At 41.6% G+C, this 20,762-nt stretch overlaps 1 protein-coding gene and 1 long non-coding RNA gene across 2 annotated transcripts in view; one reads left to right on the top strand and one right to left on the bottom strand.

The window, feature by feature from the left end:
• REL (REL proto-oncogene, NF-kB subunit) overlaps window positions 1-20,762 on the bottom strand; it is a 23,656-nt gene that overhangs the window by 2,652 nt on the left and 242 nt on the right. The window contains exons 2-7 of the mRNA XM_010706399.3: window positions 19,028-19,169; window positions 6,541-6,681; window positions 1,684-1,788; window positions 1,172-1,384; window positions 734-802; window positions 545-619 (exon numbers count right to left, since the gene is read on the bottom strand). Coding sequence (XP_010704701.1) covers window positions 545-619; window positions 734-802; window positions 1,172-1,384; window positions 1,684-1,788; window positions 6,541-6,681; window positions 19,028-19,169 — 745 coding nt within the window. The remainder of the gene's footprint in view (window positions 1-544; window positions 620-733; window positions 803-1,171; window positions 1,385-1,683; window positions 1,789-6,540; window positions 6,682-19,027; window positions 19,170-20,762) is intronic.
• LOC116216269 lies at window positions 2,971-4,171 on the top strand. The gene is made up of 3 exons (XR_004158718.1): window positions 2,971-3,059; window positions 3,628-3,714; window positions 3,831-4,171. It is a non-coding gene; the product is annotated as an uncharacterized LOC116216269 (long non-coding RNA).

The following is a 20,762-nucleotide window of genomic DNA, read 5'->3' on the forward strand; positions in this document are numbered from 1 at the left end:
AGCAAAACTACTGCTAGCTTAATGTGATTACCTGTGGACCAGCACTTGTTCAAATGCTGTCCAGGTACACTATACTTCTGGACAGCTACGTGCCTTGTTCCCCTTCTAAGGGAACAGCTTACATTTAAATAAAGATTGGTAGGCTTACTTTACAGGAAGAAAACCTTTAGAAAATATTACAGGTTCCAAGCAAAGAGATGGGGAGCCCAAGAACTGAGCCTTTTGTCTGAAAGAAGGTGTCTGAACCTAGCGAAAATCAGCACTTTCCTAAAGCTACATTTAAGTAGCAACTAAAGGAAGTAATCCTTAAAGAGGCTTTTAACATAATTTTGATTTCATTTACATTTAATCTTTATGTTGAAAGGACTATAGTGCTCTCCTGGGGAAAGAGAAAGTTCCAGCTGAGGAGTAGTGAGAGACTACTACTGCTGCTGCCTTGGAAACTTCAGTGCTCCCTCCTGAAAGTGCCAGCCTCTCCCCTCAGCAATCAGAAGCTGTCTGCTTCCATCTGCTGCTGGACTGAGACACGCGAGCAGAAATTTACCTTTCTTAATCAGCTTTCCTTCAGGGTTGACAGTGGGGATAGGAGCCGCTTTTGGCCTCTCTGTCACAGCTGATCCTGTGACAGAAGAAAGCATGAATCTACTTTGAAGGTTTGCTTTTAAACAAAATGATTCTTCGTAACTGTTACATTTACTCAGACAAAAAAAAAAAGGATGAGTATTTTCCTTACCACAGTCCTGTATGAGTTTTTGCCAAGCCAGTGTTGATCTTTGCCTTTTTGCTTTGTTGCCATACGGATCTACAATGAAAGGAGTGGGATGAAAAAATGTGTTAATTAAAATACCCTTGGAAATAATTTGTAAAAAGAAGTTTCTAAAACTTGACTAGTGGCTCCCTATTGTAGTAAAATGTATTTAAAGAGAAGTATTTGAGATATGGCTATACTTTAAAAAAACAAAGAAGTGTTATTAACCATAACTCGATATTTTCACTGAAAAAGAGAGCAAATTGGCTATTGTTAGCTTTAGAAAAAACTCCAAGATCTACATTGTAATAATAGTACAGATTTTTTTTTTTTTTTTTTTTACTCAGTAAGTTACTGTTCATTGTCAACAAGAATTCTGCACTGAAAATAACCTTTAAGAAAGCCAGCTAATGGGAACCATACCCTTTTCATCTGGTAAATATCTGAAATCCATTGGTTCACTGACTTCCTGGTCTGAAGGTCTTCGTAACTGCATCTTCACCGTGATGGGTTCTGTGATGTCTCTGAGGAACGGCGGTGTTCTAAATACAATTGCGACCTGGCGATGAACATCAGCTTGGGAGAAGGAGCCCTTTGCCTCCCAGTTGTCCAAGACAAATCTGACTTCTATGTCATCTAGTTCATTAGAAACAGAAGATGCTTGTTAAGCTGAAGAAAACTGAAAACTTGCAGCAGAAAAGGCAGGAAGGGGAACAAAGAAAGGAGTCAGACTCAGAACTCAGAGGCAAATTAAATGGCTTGATTTTAAGGCACAGGATATTTTTCAGAGGTATTTAGAGCTCCTGAACCTGAAATTAATTCTGCTCAGCTGAAAGCAGACCACTTACATAGGAGTACAGTGAAGAGTTTCAGTTCCTCAGCTAGGAAGTGGAGTGTTAGCCATTTGGAGTAAGGGAAGTCCTAGCCAACGTTACCTTTTTGAACTTTGTCACACAGAAGAAAAATTTCATCTCCTCCCTTTACACTTCCACAGTTCTTATTCACACGACAAATCCTCAGTTCTGCTGTGTTGGGAGCTCCTGGAAACAAACAGGCAAGTTTGATCATAAATAATCACTATAACTTTGTCACTATTGAAGGGGAGGTGCTGGGAATTAAGTGTACATAAAGGGAACACAGCAGGTGGAGGAGCGTGGCACACCCCAAAATCCACACCAAAAATGTCAGTCCAGCAGGGCTTGATGTTCCACGCAAATACAGTGACAGCAAAGAACCATTACTTTTACTGCTCTTGATCACTTATCTCAAACAGAGATTCCAGCACAGCTGTGCCACTCACTCTCTGTAAAGGACCACCTTCCTTCCCCTTAAGGGAGGATGTGACACTCCCTAACTGTTCTAGAATAGTCTCAAAGTATTTTTCCACATGACAAAGTTGTGCTCAGTACTCCTGCCCTTCAAGCTGTAGAATCAGAGCAGTTTTCTGAGTGACTGATTACAAGCTGTAGTCACATTTCTCTGGAAAATGCTGGGCTAGCAAGTCAAGAAAATCCCCTCAAGCATCCAGTTGTAGTTCTATTCACAGGTTTATCTGGCTATCGCACCTCTCATCTCTTACCCCATCTAGGCAGTTGAAAACAGGTCTAGGAGCCTAACATTCAGGCCTTCACTTTTAGGGCAGCAGACTTCATTCAAAAATGCTGAAAGTTCAACCCCAGACTGTGGCTGTCTGTGGGCAGCACTCACAGCATAGTTCTGCCCAGAGCACTGCCCACTGCGCAGCCTCTGACAGCACTGCTGATTGCAATAAATGAAACACAATCAAAAGTTTGCACACTGTGTCTTGAACAGCCTGATCTACATCAAAGCCCTGACCAGTACAACTCCTGTGTCTGGCTCAGGTCAGCAACAGCAGTCTGCAGGGTAAATGCAGACAGAAAACTGAACCAAGGAAGAACAGGTCCCTCACCATTTTGTGGGTGGTGTCACAATTTATTTAAAAGGGCACTAATGTCACAAAGTAATGATTCATAAGTGTTAAAAAAATCAAAAAAGCCAGAGTGAAAGAACTCCCTAGACCTTCAAGTAAACCTCCTGTGCATGTATGTTCTGTTGGTGCTTTCAAGTACATGAGCACATACCCATTTTAAGACCCCCTATCCATTTAGCATACAAAGTAACTGATATCATTTCTCTGCTACCACAAGTGATCACACTCCTTATTTCCTGCATCATTTCCTGCTCTCTAATCCCAACAGAAACGACACTGTCCTGCAATGTTCTCCAGCTTCAGTACATCAAGACTCCCAACTCCAGATGTATTTAAATGCCCTTCATCCGACGCTGCAAGGTAGGCCCTGTCTGGCTCCCTGCTCCATGCACAGAGATGAAACACAGAACTCAAGGTATCACACTCAAAAAATGGAAAATCAGTTTGGAAGATCTTCGGAAGATCAGCTTAAGTCAATCCTTGCCTGACCTTACATGGCCCTGTGTAGGTAACCTGCAGCACCACACAGGCTATGTTCAGAACAGAGCTCCTGGTAACCTTGGGCCAGACCCCAGGGACACAGTTACTGCCTGGACTATTATCATCATTGTCATCAACAGAAGTGAGTGCTACAGCCTCACTGACTACACAACACTTCATTCGCTGTATGAATCAGAAACTTCTAAGGGAGGGGAAAGAAAACCATACCAGAAGCAGCACAGGATCATATGACTGGCAGCGTAGTTGTTCGTTTTTCAAAGGAAGAGTAAATTAAGAATTGCAAGGAGAAGCTTAATTTTACCTTGGTTTCACTTCGGTATGCTTGAATAGCACTCTATGCTTTTTAACAGGTTTTAGGGAAGGTGTTCTAACCTGTGGTTTGCTGGTTTTTGTTTGTTTGTTTGTTTGTTTCTGTTAACTACTGTAGCGGAATCTAGAAGGGAAAAGGAAAGAAACCCCAACACTAGCAGACGCCCCGCTGCCGTCAGCCTGAGTGGTGGGAAGGAGCAGTGAGGTAGGTGGGAGCCCCAGAGGGAAGCTGGCTGTGGGGCCACTTGTGCCACACTGCTCCCATGCCCACCTCCCCATCTCTGCAGCTCTGCTCAGTTCCTGTTCCTTAACCCCAAACAGCAACAAGTACATGGAACTTGTCACAGACAAACCATGTCACTTTCAGCAACAGCGAGAGAACGTGCTTTTCGCAACTTCTCAGAAACAGTAAGCTGCTTTCTATGATTCTTCCCAAGAGTTTTGGGGGTGGTAAGACAGACAACTTGGAAAATTTTTGTTCAGAAGCAGTTAACATTATAAAACAACTGAAAACAGAAACTGCCTGTCATACTGGATTTCGTAAACTTTCAGTCTCTGCTAACATCACTGCTTCCATATTATATTCCAATTATTCTTATTTATGTCTGCTATCCAAAGCACATGAAGCCTGGTGATAGAAAACAAAGAAAAGACTGGATTTAAAATCTGAACATGATTTTCAGAGAAGCGCTAAGTATGTTTTTCCTTCTGATCTAAATAGGGCTGCAAAAGCTTGAAATAATAACACAGGATTCCCAAGTCCAACATACTGTACATTTTCATCACTTATCTAAAGAGATAACCTGAGTTTACTCAGTACTCTATGACAGAGCTGATTTACAAAGGCTTTCTTTTTTATTTATGTTCTTTCTAACAAATTCTGCTCGTTTCAGACAAAAGCAGCGTAACTTTTGTGATTTTGTGGTTGCAGTTATGCACTGTTTTATTTACACTGCTGCTACGTTACACGGAGGATTTTAGATACCTACAGTGAATCAGAATCTGCCCACATATACCCACATTAAAACCCAAGCTTCCCCTCCGCGCAGCTGCCATTTCAGCAGCTTAGCAAAGAATGACGTCAATCAACACAGACGAGTAATTGTGATTTGGCATTTTTTTAAATGGCATCTGAGATGCAGCTGCAAATCTTGTGTATCAACTCTTTCTCAGCCCAAATCATTACTACAAGTGTTCTCAGCCAATTTCAGCTTTTAGGAAATTCTAGATATAAAAAAATGCCTGAGTTCATATTAAACATTTTCATAAAATAAAAGACAGAGGGTGGTGATCAATGGCTCTATGTCCAGGTGGAGGCCGGTAATGAGCAGTGTCCCCCAGGGCTCTGTCTTGGGACCGGTGCTCTTTAACATCTTTATCAGTGACACTGATGATGGAATTGAGTGCACCCTCAGCAAATTTGCTGATGACACCAAGCTGAGTGGTGCGGTTGACGCAGTGGAAGGAAGGGATGCCATTCAGAGGGACCTCAACAGGCTGGAAAGGTGGGCCCGGGTGAACCTAATGAGGTTCAACACAGCAAAGTGCAAGGTTTGGCACTTGGGCTGGAGGAATCCCAGGTATACATACAGACTGGAAGGAGAAATCCTTGAGAGCAGCCCTGCAGAGAAGGACCTGGGGGTCTGAACAGATGAAAAACTTAACATGAGCCAGCAGTGTGCTCTTGCAGCTTGGAACACAAACGGTATCCTGGGCTCTATCAAAAGACGGGTGGCCAGCAGGGACAGGGTGGTGATTGTCCCTCTCTACTCTGCTCTTGTGAGGCCCCTGTGTCCAGGTCTGGGGCCCACAATACAAGAAAGACAGGGACTGCTGTTGGAGAAGGTCCAAAGGAGGGCCACAAAGATGGTCAGAGGGCTGGAGCACCTCCCCTATGAAGACAGGCTGAGGGAGCTGGGCTTGTTCAGCCTGGAGAAGAGAAGGCTGTGGGGTGACCTCATTGCAGCCTCTCAGTACCTAAAGGGAGCCTACAGACAAGAGGGGAAATGGTTTTAAGCTGAAGGAGGGAAGATTTAGGTTGGATATCAAGAGAAAGTTCTTTACTATTAGAGTGGTAAGATGCTAGAACAGACTTGCCAAGGGAGGCTGTGGATGCCCCGTCCTGGAGGTGTTCAAGGCCAGGTTGGATGGGGCCCTGGGCAGCCTGGTCTAGTATTAGGTATGGAGGTTGGTGGCCCTGCCTATGGCAGGAGGGCTGGAGCTTGATGATCTTTGGGGCTCCTTCCAACCCAAGCCATTCTATGATTCCATGATAATGGTTATGTGCACATCATTGAAATTCTGCATGTCAATAGTATAAAATGCAGATCTCAGATTAAGCTGTATCTTCCACTAAATAACGAATCTTGATTTTAAATACCTAGCACAGGAATACTTTCACTGCAGAAATAAAAATCAATGCAAAAAAAGATTTTTGTTGCTCATTAGCTCCTCTGTTATTCCTCTCTAAAAGAAATCCAACAAACACTGGAAACCAAAATCCTCAACCGAAGTAATACAGAAGTCAAGTTTTACAGAGTGTGGAAAGTGGTATTAAGAAGAGGTGTCTTGTACTTCTGCATCCTTCCAGATCGCAGCCAAACATTCTCTACTTACTTCATCTACACTGAAAATAGCAACTGAACAGGATACAAAAAGGGCTATGTTAAAGTATTAAGACAGTGGCCCACTCAAGTATTTTAACCGCTTGGCACACCAGAAGCAGGCTTGTCCTTGCAGTCATTACTGTGTATGTGAACAAAGGTGAAGAAAGCATCAGTGAGTTGGCAAGTGGCAGGAACAAACAATCCTACTCCAGCTTACCAACACTTCATTCTGGGATCATCTTAGGGGCATGCCAACTATCTTGCCATGTGTGTTAAGCATGTATCAAACAGTTCCAAACCAGCAAAGTGCCTCAGAGGGCTAGTGAAGAGCTCAAAACCTCAGACTCTGTCCTGGTGTTTTTCATCTCAAAGTGAGCGGGAGGGAAACATGAGAGGGGAACACATTTGACTGAGTTGTTACTTACTGTTGTCATAGATTGGGTTGGAAATCAAAGGAGGAAGAGCCAATGTGTAGTTGCCATGTTCATCAGGGAGGAAAGCTTGGAAACAGAGGCGGACAACGTTGAGATCGTACTCATCGATGTTGTGCAGCTGTTCCTCAGGCACTGAATAGCAAAAGGAAATACAAGACTGAGAAATAGTCTTCAAAAACAACAATTAAACGAAGTAATTCTTTAAGAATCTTTAAGAATCTAGTTATGTCTCCACTAGTAAAAGAAAATTATCCAATTTCTGTTTGTTGCCAAAGCAAAGGAAATGTGTCCACAGCATTCTGTGGTACTATGCATGAATAAATTCCTTGTATACAAAAAAAACTACAAAAAAAAGTCTTAACACTTTTCCTTGATCAAACAAGGCTAAATCTGAAGCAAAAAATAAAAACTTCCCTTCTAAGAAGTCAGTCATCATGTTTCTACAAAGATTATCCCATGGGTGAGTTTGGATGAGACAAACTGAGCCTGAGCACAGCTGTCCCTGAGCAGCAGACACCAACCAAGATACCTCCACCTTCACTTTCATCCTCTTTTCCTAGTCGTAAACTTGTTCCTTGTGTCCTCATTTCTTACCAGTTTCCTTACCTTGCCTTCCAAACCAGTTTCATGTATTTATAGTTTTAAAGTCATTCTCTGGGTACACCTCTTACTTGTGCATAATGATATTTAAAAAAGGAATGCCCCTGGAATGAGAAGTACTTCAGTACAAAGAAGTCCTAGGATCTAGCTAAAAATTTTCAGCAAGTGAGAGATTTCTGCTGTGCGATAACAGTTATTTTCCTCTAGAGACTGAGATGGAAAATATTCCAGTTCTTGGGACAAGAATGAAGCTTAAACAATATAGACTATCTACACTTTCCCAGCAAAACCAGTATCACTTTTGAACCTGGGTACAGTGATTAGTGGTGTCTTTATGATATACTTCTCTAATCCAACAAGCAAACCCTTGCTGGAAATAATCTGTTTCTTCACAAATTCCTTTCAGTGTAGAACACAATAACAAATAACCCCAGCTCAGCATATTAGTTTTGTTCATGGGTTTATTTATTTTTATTTCAAAACATAGGACCTAGAATGTAATCATCAAACATTTAATGTACTCCCAGTTTCATGGCAGAATCAACACTATCTGAAATCAATGCTTTTCTTTAATGTCTGACATTAAAATATTATGTTAACATTCAATGGCAGCAAAATGAGAATCTGATTTAATTTCATTTAAGTAGAAGCACTAGTAATTAAAATCACTTGAAGCAGTTTTCGTTTCCAAAATTGTTCAGTGCAGCAGTTCAACATAGTCATACTCTCTGTAATCGCCTAAAGTGAATGCGCATCGAGTCAGCAGATCACAGCCCCTGAAGTTCACTCCCTCTCCCAGCCCTTTCGAAGGCCTCTTGCAAGAACAAAAAATTAAATGTGTTTGTGATAAGAAGCCTGTGGATCACATTATAGTGATTAGACTGCAATGTCCTGACCTTTAGCATTTATCACTGGGTTGGTCTCCACCCTGCCGTGAGTGGGATTCCACAGTGCCCACTCAAGTGATTTCTTCCTTTCACCTTTTGATAGTGTGAAACAACCAATGCTCTGAGCTCAGAATACTTTCCACTGGCATTTTTAGTCTTCCTTGTGTTCTGAATATCTCTATTTCTCAGTAAAAAGAAATCAAATCACCTTTCTGTTTTACAAGTCTGCAATCAGCAGTCTTAAGACAAATACACCGGTCAGTTCAAAATTAAGCAGCAACTATGTATGCAGTCCCAAAAATGCTGGGACTCAGGGAAGTTCTGTCAGCATGAACTCTGCAGGTTTCTGTTTGACTCTGTTACCAGATACGCGGAGTGAAGTTTTGTAATTTCACGTACTTCATTAAGCTGAGCTACTAACGTAATATAACAGGATTTGTAGAAAGCAAGTTTTCTCCGCCGCTACAGTTTAAGTTCTGTGCTTTTAGACATAAATGGTGACAAACTGTGACAGAAGCGCATCTCAACCCCCAGCCCTGCACTACGCATGGATCCCATCACAGAAGTACCACTGGGAACACAGGAACCAGTGCTGCCTTACTGGGGGCAGAACATATGCAGCTTACTCCAGAAAGCCTGTGGGTCAGCAATGACACAGCAGCTGTGACATTCACTCCCTGTCATTCTGGTAATCTTCCCCCTTCCAACTAATATTCAAGCTCTAATAATTTTACTCCAAGCATTTGCTCTCAAAGATGCTACAGACAAGCCAATTCCTGGTGTAGGTTCTGGTGATTTCTTCCTTCAGGTGCTCACCAGCTGGCTGCTGGAGAAGGTGGCCAAAACACGTCTGATGGTGACTATCAGCAAACTTATGTTAAAACTACACTTGATAATATCTTCACATTTGGATGAGTTACTAGGTAGTTAGGAGGTCTCTGAACGTCAACACTGCTGAAACAGTTCAGCACGTTGTACCCCAACTGCCTCTTGATACAGTCTGATTTAGGGGGGGGAAAAGCATGTTCTCTAGATTACAGCTTGCACAGGGGATTATCAGATGTTTAATGTTAATTTGTTCCCAGCACCTCAGATGACTCTGATCAATGCTTAAACACTGTGCCAGTAAGCAATTAGCTTGCAGAGACGCACAGACTTAATGGCTTGTGTTAGTGAATTTTACCAGCCATTACTGAGTACCAGAGCCTAAGCTGTAGTCAAATTTCAAACCTCTTAAAAACAAAATTAAGTTCCCAACAAATTTGTTTGACTGCTTGATTCAGGAAAGGTACAACGTCCCAAAAATTTCAAGATATAGAACTACAGAATCATTAAGATTGGGAAAGACCTCTAAGACCATCAAGTCTAAACATCAACCCATCACCACTAAGCCATGTCCCTACATATCATCTATAAGTTTCTTAATGCCATCTACCACCTCCCTGGGCAGCCTGTTCCAATGCCTCATCACTCGTTTCTGAGAAGAAATGTTTCCTAATATCCAACCTGAATCTCTTGAGGCTGTTCCCTCTCATCTTCTCACTAGTTAGCTGGGAGAAAAGGCTGACTCCTATCTCGCTACAATCTCCTGTCAGATTGTAGAGAGCAATGAGGTCTTCCGTAAGCCCCTTCTTCTCCACATCAAACAATCCCAGTTCCCTCAGCCACTCCTCATCACACTTGAGCTCCAGAACCCTCACCAGCTTTGCTGCCCTTTCTCTAGATGTGCTCCATGGCCTCAATGCCTTTCTTGTCATGAGGGGCCGAACTCTAAGACAGCACTTGAGGTGTGGCCTCACCAGTGCCAGAACAGAGGTGCAGGTCTTGCTGACTGCACTACTGTTGACACAAGCCAGGTACACAGAGTTGTTTGACCAAAGTGCAAGACCTGGCACTTGATCTTGTTGAAGCTCATACAACTGGCCTCAACCCATTGATTCAGCCTGTCCACATCCCTTTATAGGGCCTTCCTGGTTGAGAGGACACGTAAACTGAAAACTTACTGAAGGTGCAACCAATTCTCTCCTCCATGTCGTCAATAAAGACATTAAACAAGACTGTAAACAGATTTACTGTAAACAGTTCCTAGTATTGCACCAAAACACAGGGCTCTTAATTTGCATGTCCTTATAAATGACTTCATAAATTATAAAAACCTGCAATTTGAGAGAGGAAGTGCTCAGTCAAGACTGATTCCTCTTGGGCTATTTTTGCTCAGATGAGAAGAACATAACAGAGAAAAAAAAAAGGAGAACAAGACAGCTGTGACTCCATCTTGTGATGACACACTTAAAAATACAGAGGCTAAATTCCATGCTTGTATAAAGATGCACACAGCTTTCATCAATTTCAAAACATTTTGTTCACGCCTAAAAGATAATCATCCAAAGAAAATAAAATGTTGTTATTTTTAATGAACGTCTAATTCTGCTCTCTCTGAAGTCTATTTGAGAGTAACCACAGACTTGACCGTATGCTGGCTTACATCTTGAGAATATTAAAAACAAACAAAAACGAGGCAGACGAACACAATGACTAATGCCTGGAGTATGGCTACACAGAGGATGGTCGTGCCATTCAGTGTTATTTCATTAACTTCCACACCAAAGGAGAATGGACAGCATTAAACCAGACAAACCTAAATTTATTAAAGTTAAGAAATGCTGCTAAAGATTTGTGGAGGAAACCAACCGTGCAAGCTTCACACATGTAGCTTTACTGAAATCAGTGGCACTATACACGTCAAGCAGGACGACTGCAAAACGCAGCACATTTAGAACAGATACAGCAGAAAAGGCTCAAACGCAGCACATGGATAAAAGGAAGAAGTACTCTACTTTTGGCAGGAGTTCAGCAGTTCTTCTTCTGACTTCTATCTATCTGTGTAGTACCACACCTTATTATCTTGGTATTAATCCAAAAAAGAGTTGCGGTCCAACCTACAATCTAGGCCTGTTTCAGTGGTGGCCCTACCTAACAAAAAAATATCCTTAATCTGGCTAGAATTTGTTTTCTGTAGTTATCCATGCAAACAGAAGTGAATGTTTGTAAATACAGCTATTTTACAGGGGGAATGAAAACTTTCAAAGTTATTGCTTCACAACTCAAACACGTTGAGACAAAAATAATATTAAGAAGATTTGAAAAGAAATGAAACTGTCTAAGGTAATTAGGGGGCTTGATACCACAAAATCCACAAAACCACAACCAGCATAACGATAAAAGAAAACCAACATCACTCACCAAGATTCTGGCAACAGGATTTATAAAATAGTACCTAGAGGCACAGGCAAACCTGGGCAGAACTAGTTGTCCAACCAGCAATGGGGTACAATAACTAGCAGATCCTTTCTTTACAAATCTGTGCACAGCTCCTCTAGGAGAGATCATGATTCCCCAACCTAAAAAATCATTGCTTTTAAATGATTCTTTACTCCCTTACCTAATAGCACAAAGAGAAATCAGTACAGCCCCACTGCGGGCAGAAAAGCACCCCTGCACAAATCATGAACTCCTTCCAACCCAGCTGGGTAACCCAAGCAGCTCATGCTACACCAGAGCTAGGGCTGTCCTGGACTCAGAGATCTTTGTTGCTGAAATCAAGGCACCTCATTGGGTTTCTGCTGAATAAGAGAAGAATTTGTGTTTGCTTCTATAGCGCAACACTGAAGACCTCAGAGTCCAATTCACCAATAGACAATTCCAAATCCCAGCACAAAATTAAAGATGACAACAGTGTCAGGCCTCCTATTTATGGATCCCCAGTGCTTCTCATTATTTTAAAACTGTTCAACATTCAAAAAGACCAGTAAAGTACCATTTATCTGGTGAAATTACTAGAGAATTAAAGGTTCTGATGTTTACTCATGAGGTGATAATACAGAGAAAGTGAAAGTTTATTTTGAGAAATGACGTTGTGTTTGGTTTTGACCTAAAATGCGATAACTGCCTGGACAGGAGATTCTTCTTGTACAGCCCTTCATCCAGCTTCTAGACTAATGGTGCCAGAAGCTTCTGCAGTGGGTGGAGATGGAAGCTCTGCAGCATCTAAGTGTAACTTACACGGAAACTTCCAGGGCAAATGACATGGTGTGACACATTTAGAGAGGGCTGTGCTGAGAACACCAGTTCAAACTGCAGAGGACATCTTGTGACCTTCACTTCTCAAATGGGGGCTGCGGGGGAGTATGAGCAATGTTAGAGCTCAGCCAAGGTGAATGACCTCCTGCAAACGAAAGTACCTCACCACAGAGACCGCTCAGGAACTAACATCATTCATAATCATGATGAGCTGTATTCTACCTCTTTTCTTACACACGCAGTGCTTTTTAACTTAGAGATATGCAGGGAGTTCAGTTTCATTTCAGTGATGACACACAGGTGGCCTACTCATGTGTTCTGTTCCCCAAATGATCTGGGGGCACAGAGACACTCCATTGCTCCGATACGTGCCCATCAGTTTAAGCCAGCCAACATCAAAGGTTTTGCTGCAGCAGGGTGGCTCTGCCTGACCTCCATTTGCAGCACTAACCTTATGCTGGGACTAGCTTTTAGGTGGTGAATCAGATCAAAGAACTGGCGTGGCTCAAAACTAGACTGCCAGAATAGGAAAATGTTTGCATTCAGTCAGCCAGTTCACGTGAACGCAAGACCTGGCAGAAGGTAGAAGCAGACACAGCAAGAGGAAGGACTGCCTCTTTCACTGCTAGAGCAGATCTGTGCCAGACTCAGATGGCGAGAGGAACTGGATGTGAGCAGTCCTGGGAGGCATGCTTTAGGTTGTTAACCCCCCTATTGAGTGTACCCCCCCTTTCCCCCGCAGGGGGGGTATACTATGTATAATCGTGCATACATTTATATACCACATACATTATGGTAACGGTACTATATATTATATACGCACTAAACCCATTATATGTAGACGGACATGACACCTTTTACTTGCTCTTCCCAGCCCATGCTCACACAGCAGCTACAGCTCCGGCTGAGGCTCACCTAGCTGCGTGGCAGCCACCTTACAGAAGGGCCACAGCAGGCAGGAATGGCACATGTAGAACTGCCTTGGCATTTGACACGTATCTCCCAAAGCTGAATTGTATACAACTAAACAGAACTTTGCCAGCTCATTTTACTGATGAACAAGGAGGTAAGTTTCAACCAGCTCCGCAGGAAGAGTACATAATTATGAAGAGAATACACACCTGCGGCACTCAATAATTAAAAAAAATAAATAAACAGGACACAAATGACTAAAATTCAGATGATAACCAACAGTCAAATTCCCATACTATTGTGGTTACATTGTCCGCATGCACCTTTCAGGCTGATTTAGTGTAAGGAAGGGGCATTTTTTGTTTCATAGAGGAAAGAAGCACAGAGAAAACAAATATCCTGGCTTGATTTAAAAAAAAAAGCCAAGGAGAAAAACAGAAATGAAAATATCTGAGTTTCAAAAGTTTCATCCAAGCACTACTTCCCCGAATCTGCTGGTGGTTTTTTTTGTTTGTTTGTTTGTTTGTTTTTGTTTTTTTTTTAAGCCCACCCTAAGAGAGAATAAAATTTGAACAGATTTAGACAGAAACATACAGGGACTGCCGAATATAAGACATACATTTAACAACTTTTGTTTACAGTATGGAAAAAAGAAGTCATTAGTAATTTTCCTTATCAGTTTTAGACAATTTGAAGAGAGGCAACCCTTCAAGCTTATGTAAAAACTTCAGCATAAACAGCAAGAAACACATGTATGAGGGACAGAAGAACTTTCCAAAGGAAAGCTACAGCGATGTGATGATCAGGACGTTTAGCCTAAGTGGATCTGCTATGCACCTCTTAAAAAGCTGGCTACTCTCACTCACCAGAGCTTTCAGCTTGAGAATCTGGTTGGGGGTGGGGACAGAGTTATGCACTTATTTTAATTGAAGGACAATACATTTAAGTTTTTACACCTCAGACATTCCTTACAAAAGAGCCCGATGCTTTTCACTTTTTCAAACCACGCCGAACTCTCAAATCCTTGCTAGCAGTCGCCTTTTGCAGATGAGATGGGTGGTGCAACAAGACGCAGCACACAGCAGACCCTGGTGAACTCGGTTGACACGGGCAGGTGGTGTCAGAGCAGGGAGTCTTACAAACACCGCTTGCAAGGGCCAGCGAGGAAGCTGCGGAGAGCTGTGCGTGGGCAGGAAGTGAGTGCGACAGTGTGGGGACGAGCCCAGCACGGCACGGAGGCAGAGGCGTGCAGGGGGTGTCATGGAGACTGTGACGAGTATGAAGCGAATGCAGGGTCAGCTGCTCACAGGCGGAAAGGGGAAACAGCGAAAGGAAAGATTGCGGAGGCAAGCGGAGCTGAAATAGTTTTGGGGTACGTGGCAGGGCCTGAAAGTTAACTAAATGGTTATTAGCAAGAGCAATTACAAAGAAGCAGAAATCTTGCAGAAACATCAAGTTCTCTTAATCAACTGCCTGGAACTTGACAATTCTCTGTGCTTCTCGAGCTGAGCCAAATCTAGGATTTTTATGCTAGAAAAAGGCTACTGCTCTGCAATAGCTCAACAAGTACAGTTTTCCCTTAAATTTAAAAAAATGTATTTAAGTATTTTCCTCACTGATAATTAACTAAGGTAATAATTAAGTCAATTGTTGTCTCTACTTCATGTCACACCCACCCACAAAAGCTCTTAAGTCAAGACTGGCTCTTCTTTTAATTTGTGTTGGCTGAACATCAGACAGCACATCGGAAGACAAGGATATAGCACAACTCAACCACTACTAAAAGAAAACACACACCCTAGAAAGCAGACATGGACCAGCTCCACAGGAGGAGTAACTCTGCTCTTTCGAAGCTGTGCCATTTGCAGCAGCATCATGCCAAGAAGCTCCCAATAGGCTGCCACTGCATACAAGTTTCCTGGAGTGTTCAGGGATAAGAGATGAGAGATTCCTCTAATAGTTTAGCTTTTTAGAGAGCAAAAATATATGTGATATTGCTTTGTGTCTAAGACAGATTGCAAACAGATCCAGCAATGGTACAGAAACAATTCTCTCTCAAACAAGGCCAAGTCAAGAGCAGAAACCTGAGGGGACATCATCTGACTGGCATCATAGTGAATGCACACAATTTGCACAGGAGATGCTGAAAGCATTAACAATGGACAAATGCTGCCAGCTAATAGTGGGGATTTCAGATTCAAACAGCCTTCCAAACACATTTCAGAACGACTCCAACATCATCAGATCCAGCTAGGTACAAGGCACCAGCTGCAAACATCGATCTCCTACCATCCCATCCAGGAGTTTGGAGGTTGAGATCAGTTGCCCAAACAGTATGGATGAGCATGCCAGAGAAAGTTATCTTAAACATGCATCTTTACTGAGCAAGTTCCTCCTGCTGCCTGCTATAACCATGTGCTGTATGGTGCGGAAGAGGAATGATACCACTAGAGAATTTGCATTTGATTCACTCTCCCTTCGCCACCCCAGGCACCTGTGGCAATTTTGTCTTCCAGGGAAGCCAAGGTCTCTTTACACAAGGAAGTTTGGACAGCAACCTCACAAGCTAACCCTTTGCTATTACTTCTACCTTTACAGCAAGTGAAGTTTTCAGCCTATACAGTAAGTCACACATATGCTGGTAAGCTGCAGACACATTTTGTCTGTTAGGAGGGTCAACCTTCACCCAAATGGGTGCTGAGGTCTGGGATCATTTCACGGTTTCAGAAGATGGGAAAGAAAACAAAAACAACTGGCCCACAGACACCCTGAAGTTTTCAACTCCATGAAAATTCACCTGCCTAACACATTTTCCACACAGCTGAAAAATACTAGTAATTCTGCAGAACTTGATGTTCATAGAAGAAATGAGTAGTGCTAACTTGCAACCTGCTTCCAGGACGCACCTAACTCTGTGACTCTTCCCTAAATAGGAAAGTTGGATACTATTCTGGAGGCAAATAAATAAATGCACAAAATAGGATGGATACAGTACCACCCATATTATCTTGGGGAATACAGCAGTACTCATCTGACCTTAAAAAAAGAAAGAAAAGCCCATATATACAAGTTTCAATCTCACCAAGCTGCAAACATTATGGTGACTGCTGCTACCAAAACCTGTTTTGATCAACTAAGCACACACAAAAATACTTGTCACTAATCCTGTTTTACCTTGGTCCTATGCCTCTCCGGGCTCGGCTCAGCACAGGACTGCCCTGCAGCCACTAGAGACAAACCCCATGGCAGCTCTGCCCATGCTGACACACTACCAAGTGCAGAAAGGCAGCTACACGGCCTGGAGAATGCCAGCATCCCCTTAGCAGCACACAGCCTGCAAGAGCAGGAGGAAGCCCTGAGCATCACCCACGCCAGGAGCTCCCACTAACCAAGACAGGGCTGCAGCCTCTTCTACTGCTGGGCTACTGGCAGAAGGGAGCTCAGGATATGACCCAGTGCTGTCAGGCTGTAATTACCTCAAAAATGCAAAGTGGATTTGGAGCCGTGTGCTAAACACAGCAACAGTCTATTCTCTAATGATTTTAGTTACACTCAGTGCTGCTAGGAATAGAGCTCTGTGTGATCACTGAAGTTTCTTTGGTGAACTAGACCAACGTAAAAGGATTTTTGTTATGTTCTTTTAATTCACAACATCAAGATAAAAACATAAACTCATTTTCTATTTATTGAATAAAAGAAAGCAAGCTAAGAAGGCTGAACAAGTAGTTCTTTATTGTCTTGTCTGAAACCAAGATAGAGTAGGCTGACCCAAAATAAAACACTGAACTTTAGTTTACACTGTGTGTTGAATGACTGCAGTAATCTAAAAACATGCTGCTGTGTGCGTAAATTACTAGAACTAGGGCAATTGTTTTGATGGGCTAGACTGACTACAGACAGCTGCCCTGAAATAAAGACAATAATTTAAAACATTTCTGGTTCTATAGTAAGCTCAATATGCTTTTTTTTTTTTTTTTCTTTTTCTTAAATTCAGAATTAAAGCATGGCATGTATTTTGAAGCTTGCTAGAAATCCAGCTCTCAGCTCTCTAATGAGGGTCTTACATGAATTTAGCATGACTTCTGTGGGCATTAAAAAGCATCTGAAAAGTCTCCAGGCTTTTGCCACACATAAATGTTAACAGTTCCTTATTTTCAGTGTTACTATTTGTGCACAGAAGAGTCTACACATTATTTTTTTTTTAGTTCTGTAATTACAGTAGATTATTAATAAGAACTGCTGAAGCAATACAACTTTGAAGTAACTGTATGAATTTAGAGTTAGTCTGAGTGACTTTTATCTTATTTAAAATAACAGTCAAACACTGTGGGCTTTTAGGTGTTAAAAAAAACACCTTTCTTGATCTGTAGAAGTTCAATATGTCAGTAAGCGATAATGGTGCTATGTTTGCAGTAAGTTATTTACTTAGCAATTGCACTGCTGTGTGCATTGGCTTCAATATGAGGAAGTCAAAAAGTCTGGGATGTGTTTTTTTTAATAACACGTTTCAGTTTTGAAACTCCTTGATACAATTACTGACATAAAACAATTTTTCTTGTAGCTACAAGAAGTACAAAATACATATACCACCAGTTGAAGAATTTTGACAAGAACATGGAGAAATTGAAAGATATAGATTAAATTATTTCATTCTCTAGCCTATTTTTTATAGCTCAATCCTTCTGTGCAGTGGATTCAGATATCAAAGAACCCTTTCTCTGCAGAATGACAAGTAGCAAAACAGAGCAACAAATAGGAAATGCTTAAACATAATTCCTTTCCAGACTGCTACTGGAAGAAAAAAAAAAAAAACCAAAACAAAACAAAAAAAAACAACACAACTGGAATATTGACATGGTGTTTACCACAGAGTACTGCTTTTTGAGGACGCTGACTCCACCTTACCATATCAACTTAGAACAACAAGCTTACAGCAAGATGGTTAAACAGTTAAGAGCTAGCAGTTCATGGGTATTTATGTTTCTCATCTAAGTAGCATTTGCATGCTGAAAGTTTGGTCACACTTTGGTTGACCCTACAACTTGCTGAGTGTTCAGCAAATCTGTGCACTGAACATAGCATTTACATGGCTCTGAGGCCATGTTCAGCAAGTTGATCTGAGGAGAACTTTTTTTTTTTTTTTTTCCTGCAGGCTGGTTTTCCACTGGAGCAACTTGCTGAGTTTGTTCACAATGGCAACACAAGGCCACCCTATCTGATGCAAAGGAAGTGGTAAGAGTGTGTGACCAGGGATGGAAGGAAGGGCAGGATGATTCTTCTCGAGAGCAGCCCACAGCTAAGTCAGATCAGCTATCATGTAAAACTACAGCCCATGGGTAGGTGGAGCAACTCTGCAGCAACACAACTTGCCTCTGCCTTGACTGAGATTACTACTGCTGTGGACATGCTGATTGCCTGTATCAGTCCCATGCTTCAAAATTAAGTAAGGAGCAGCTTCAAGGAGTTTACCTATGGGTTCAGCTCCTTGGAGTGGCTGGCTGAGAGGTCACATGAACGTTGGTCTTTCGACAAGAGAAGGGATGGGGCTGTAGCAAGCCAGATTTATGTCTGTTGTGGAACTGCACTAATTCAGTCTTTCTCCATAGTTGCCAAAATTAGAGAAATCTGATTTCTGAGATACTTGTAGACAAGTCCCTTTTGTAGGGAAAGCTTCTGTTGCTATCCCACAGCCTCTTAAATTTGCATGATGGCGCTGCCCAGGCTGTCTGGCCAAAAAGACACAGCCAACTTACATTGCTACTGTGGGGGGAGGAGAAAAAAAAGCAACTTTCCAAACAGATTCATCATGTGATGCCAGTGAGGAAAGACTACTAGAGGCACAGAGGGGGAAGAGTGTTTCTCTGAAAAACTGAAATGAAAAACTGAAAAATACAGCTCTACCACAAAATCAAAGGCAAGACAAAAAACAAAACCAGCCAACCAGCAACAGTCTTGCAAAGGGAACTTTTGTTTCTGACAATCAGATAAGTTCTACTCACCATTAAAGGGATTGATTTTCTTTGAGATTCGCAAAGAAATTGATTCTTTCAGGTCTTTCTTCTTCACACATTGAATTCCCAAATTCTGAAAACTGAAGTACACATGATAGGGTTTCAGCAAGTAATAGAATTGCGTAGAATACTAGAAAAATCATTTGCTGAGCAATATTGTGATAACATATGGTTTAAGAAATGAAAAAAAAAAAATGCTTCCTTTGGCAAAGGTGTTAACAGGTCTGAAAGTAAGGATATAATTTTTCTAAAATAAGAGCAAAAACACAATTGAAAAACAACTAAAATGCAGTTCTAAAGAGGAATACATACTTCTGCACTAAAATAGTTAAATCTGCAATAAATCCACAGTGATTAAAAGTTAAAATATAGTCAGTCTCAGGTAATTAAAAGTGAGAAGTATTTAAAGCAAATCTTATTGTTTGCATTAGTTACGAACTTGTGCTCTTGCTTTTATCAGGGAATGTAAATCTTACACACTGTTTTTAAGATTTTTGATTCAAATAAAAGCACTTTGTGAAATCTCATGTAGCTACGGAAAAGTTCTAAAGAGCTGCAGCTCTTCTTTATTTGCATAAAAGTATAGGTCACCCCAATGCAGAAGGTGGGGGGAGTCCCAGGCAAGCTGACTGTTTCCCACATGGAAAAACCATGACATCATCAAAGCTGAGTGGATGTAAAACAGGAAGTTAGAAAATAAAAATATTTTTAAAAATTCATGTTTCACAATGTTACAATAAGCTCAGAAGGTAAACCATGGCAATAGGCTCTAACTATCCCTCTCCAGATCCAGCAATGCCCCTTCCTTTGAAACACAACAGAAGTTCTTTACTTTAATTATGCCTAAAAAATCAACTTGATCCACCTTCCTACCACATCTCTCAAGAACAGTGCTATGCTTCCTTGCTCTGAAAAGACTATCCAAGTTTAAATCCCCCCAGAGCACGTTGCTTGTAGCCTATATACTCTGCTCATAGATTCCCAAATTCACTGCAATCAGGCCCCACTTCCAGAGCTTTCTCTGGCTGGAAGAATGCTTAAGCTTCCCTCTGAGTTTGACATGGTGACCCAAAAATGAAAACAAAACACATCAGCATGTCATAGCTCAGTAAATCGCTTGGGTTTCATATATGACTACTGACACTGGAGATTTGTACTTCACAATCCTTTTTGTAGATACTACTCTTTTAGTGCATGATGACAGCACACAACTTAGTTCTTCTTTCCTGAATATGCTCTTTATTCTGCTCATTCAGTTTGAAGCATACTTCAAGTCCACAAACAGTCCTGGTTCCATCTTACAGCCCCAAACTGCCATTTAAAAGGCCCAGACTCTCAGCAATTCACCTTAAGTCACAGGCATCGGCTGAGCATGCATATAGAACTGGCCTCACAAAAGCTGTATGCAGCTTTGGAAGGACCACGAACCTTTATACTGCCTCCTTCAACCACTGTGAAGGAAACCTCTTGGGCAAAGAAACTAGACTTTTAAGTGTCCCATAATTTTCAGATTATAAATGTTTTCTAAAACATGAACCATAACAGTGCAAGTGTCTATTTAACTACTGTGAAACAGAGGACAGGGTCAGAGAAGAAACAATCAAGAACCTCAGGAAGTCTGCAGGGTTTCACATAAACACTTGCTGACAAGATGCAAGTAAGATAACAAGAAGAAAGGGAGAAATAGGAAGAGGAAAAAAAAAAAAACAAAACAGAACAGAAA

The sequence above is a fragment of the Meleagris gallopavo genome, chromosome 2 (assembly GCF_000146605.3).
Source record: "Meleagris gallopavo isolate NT-WF06-2002-E0010 breed Aviagen turkey brand Nicholas breeding stock chromosome 2, Turkey_5.1, whole genome shotgun sequence".
Lineage (NCBI taxonomy): Eukaryota > Metazoa > Chordata > Aves > Galliformes > Phasianidae > Meleagris > Meleagris gallopavo.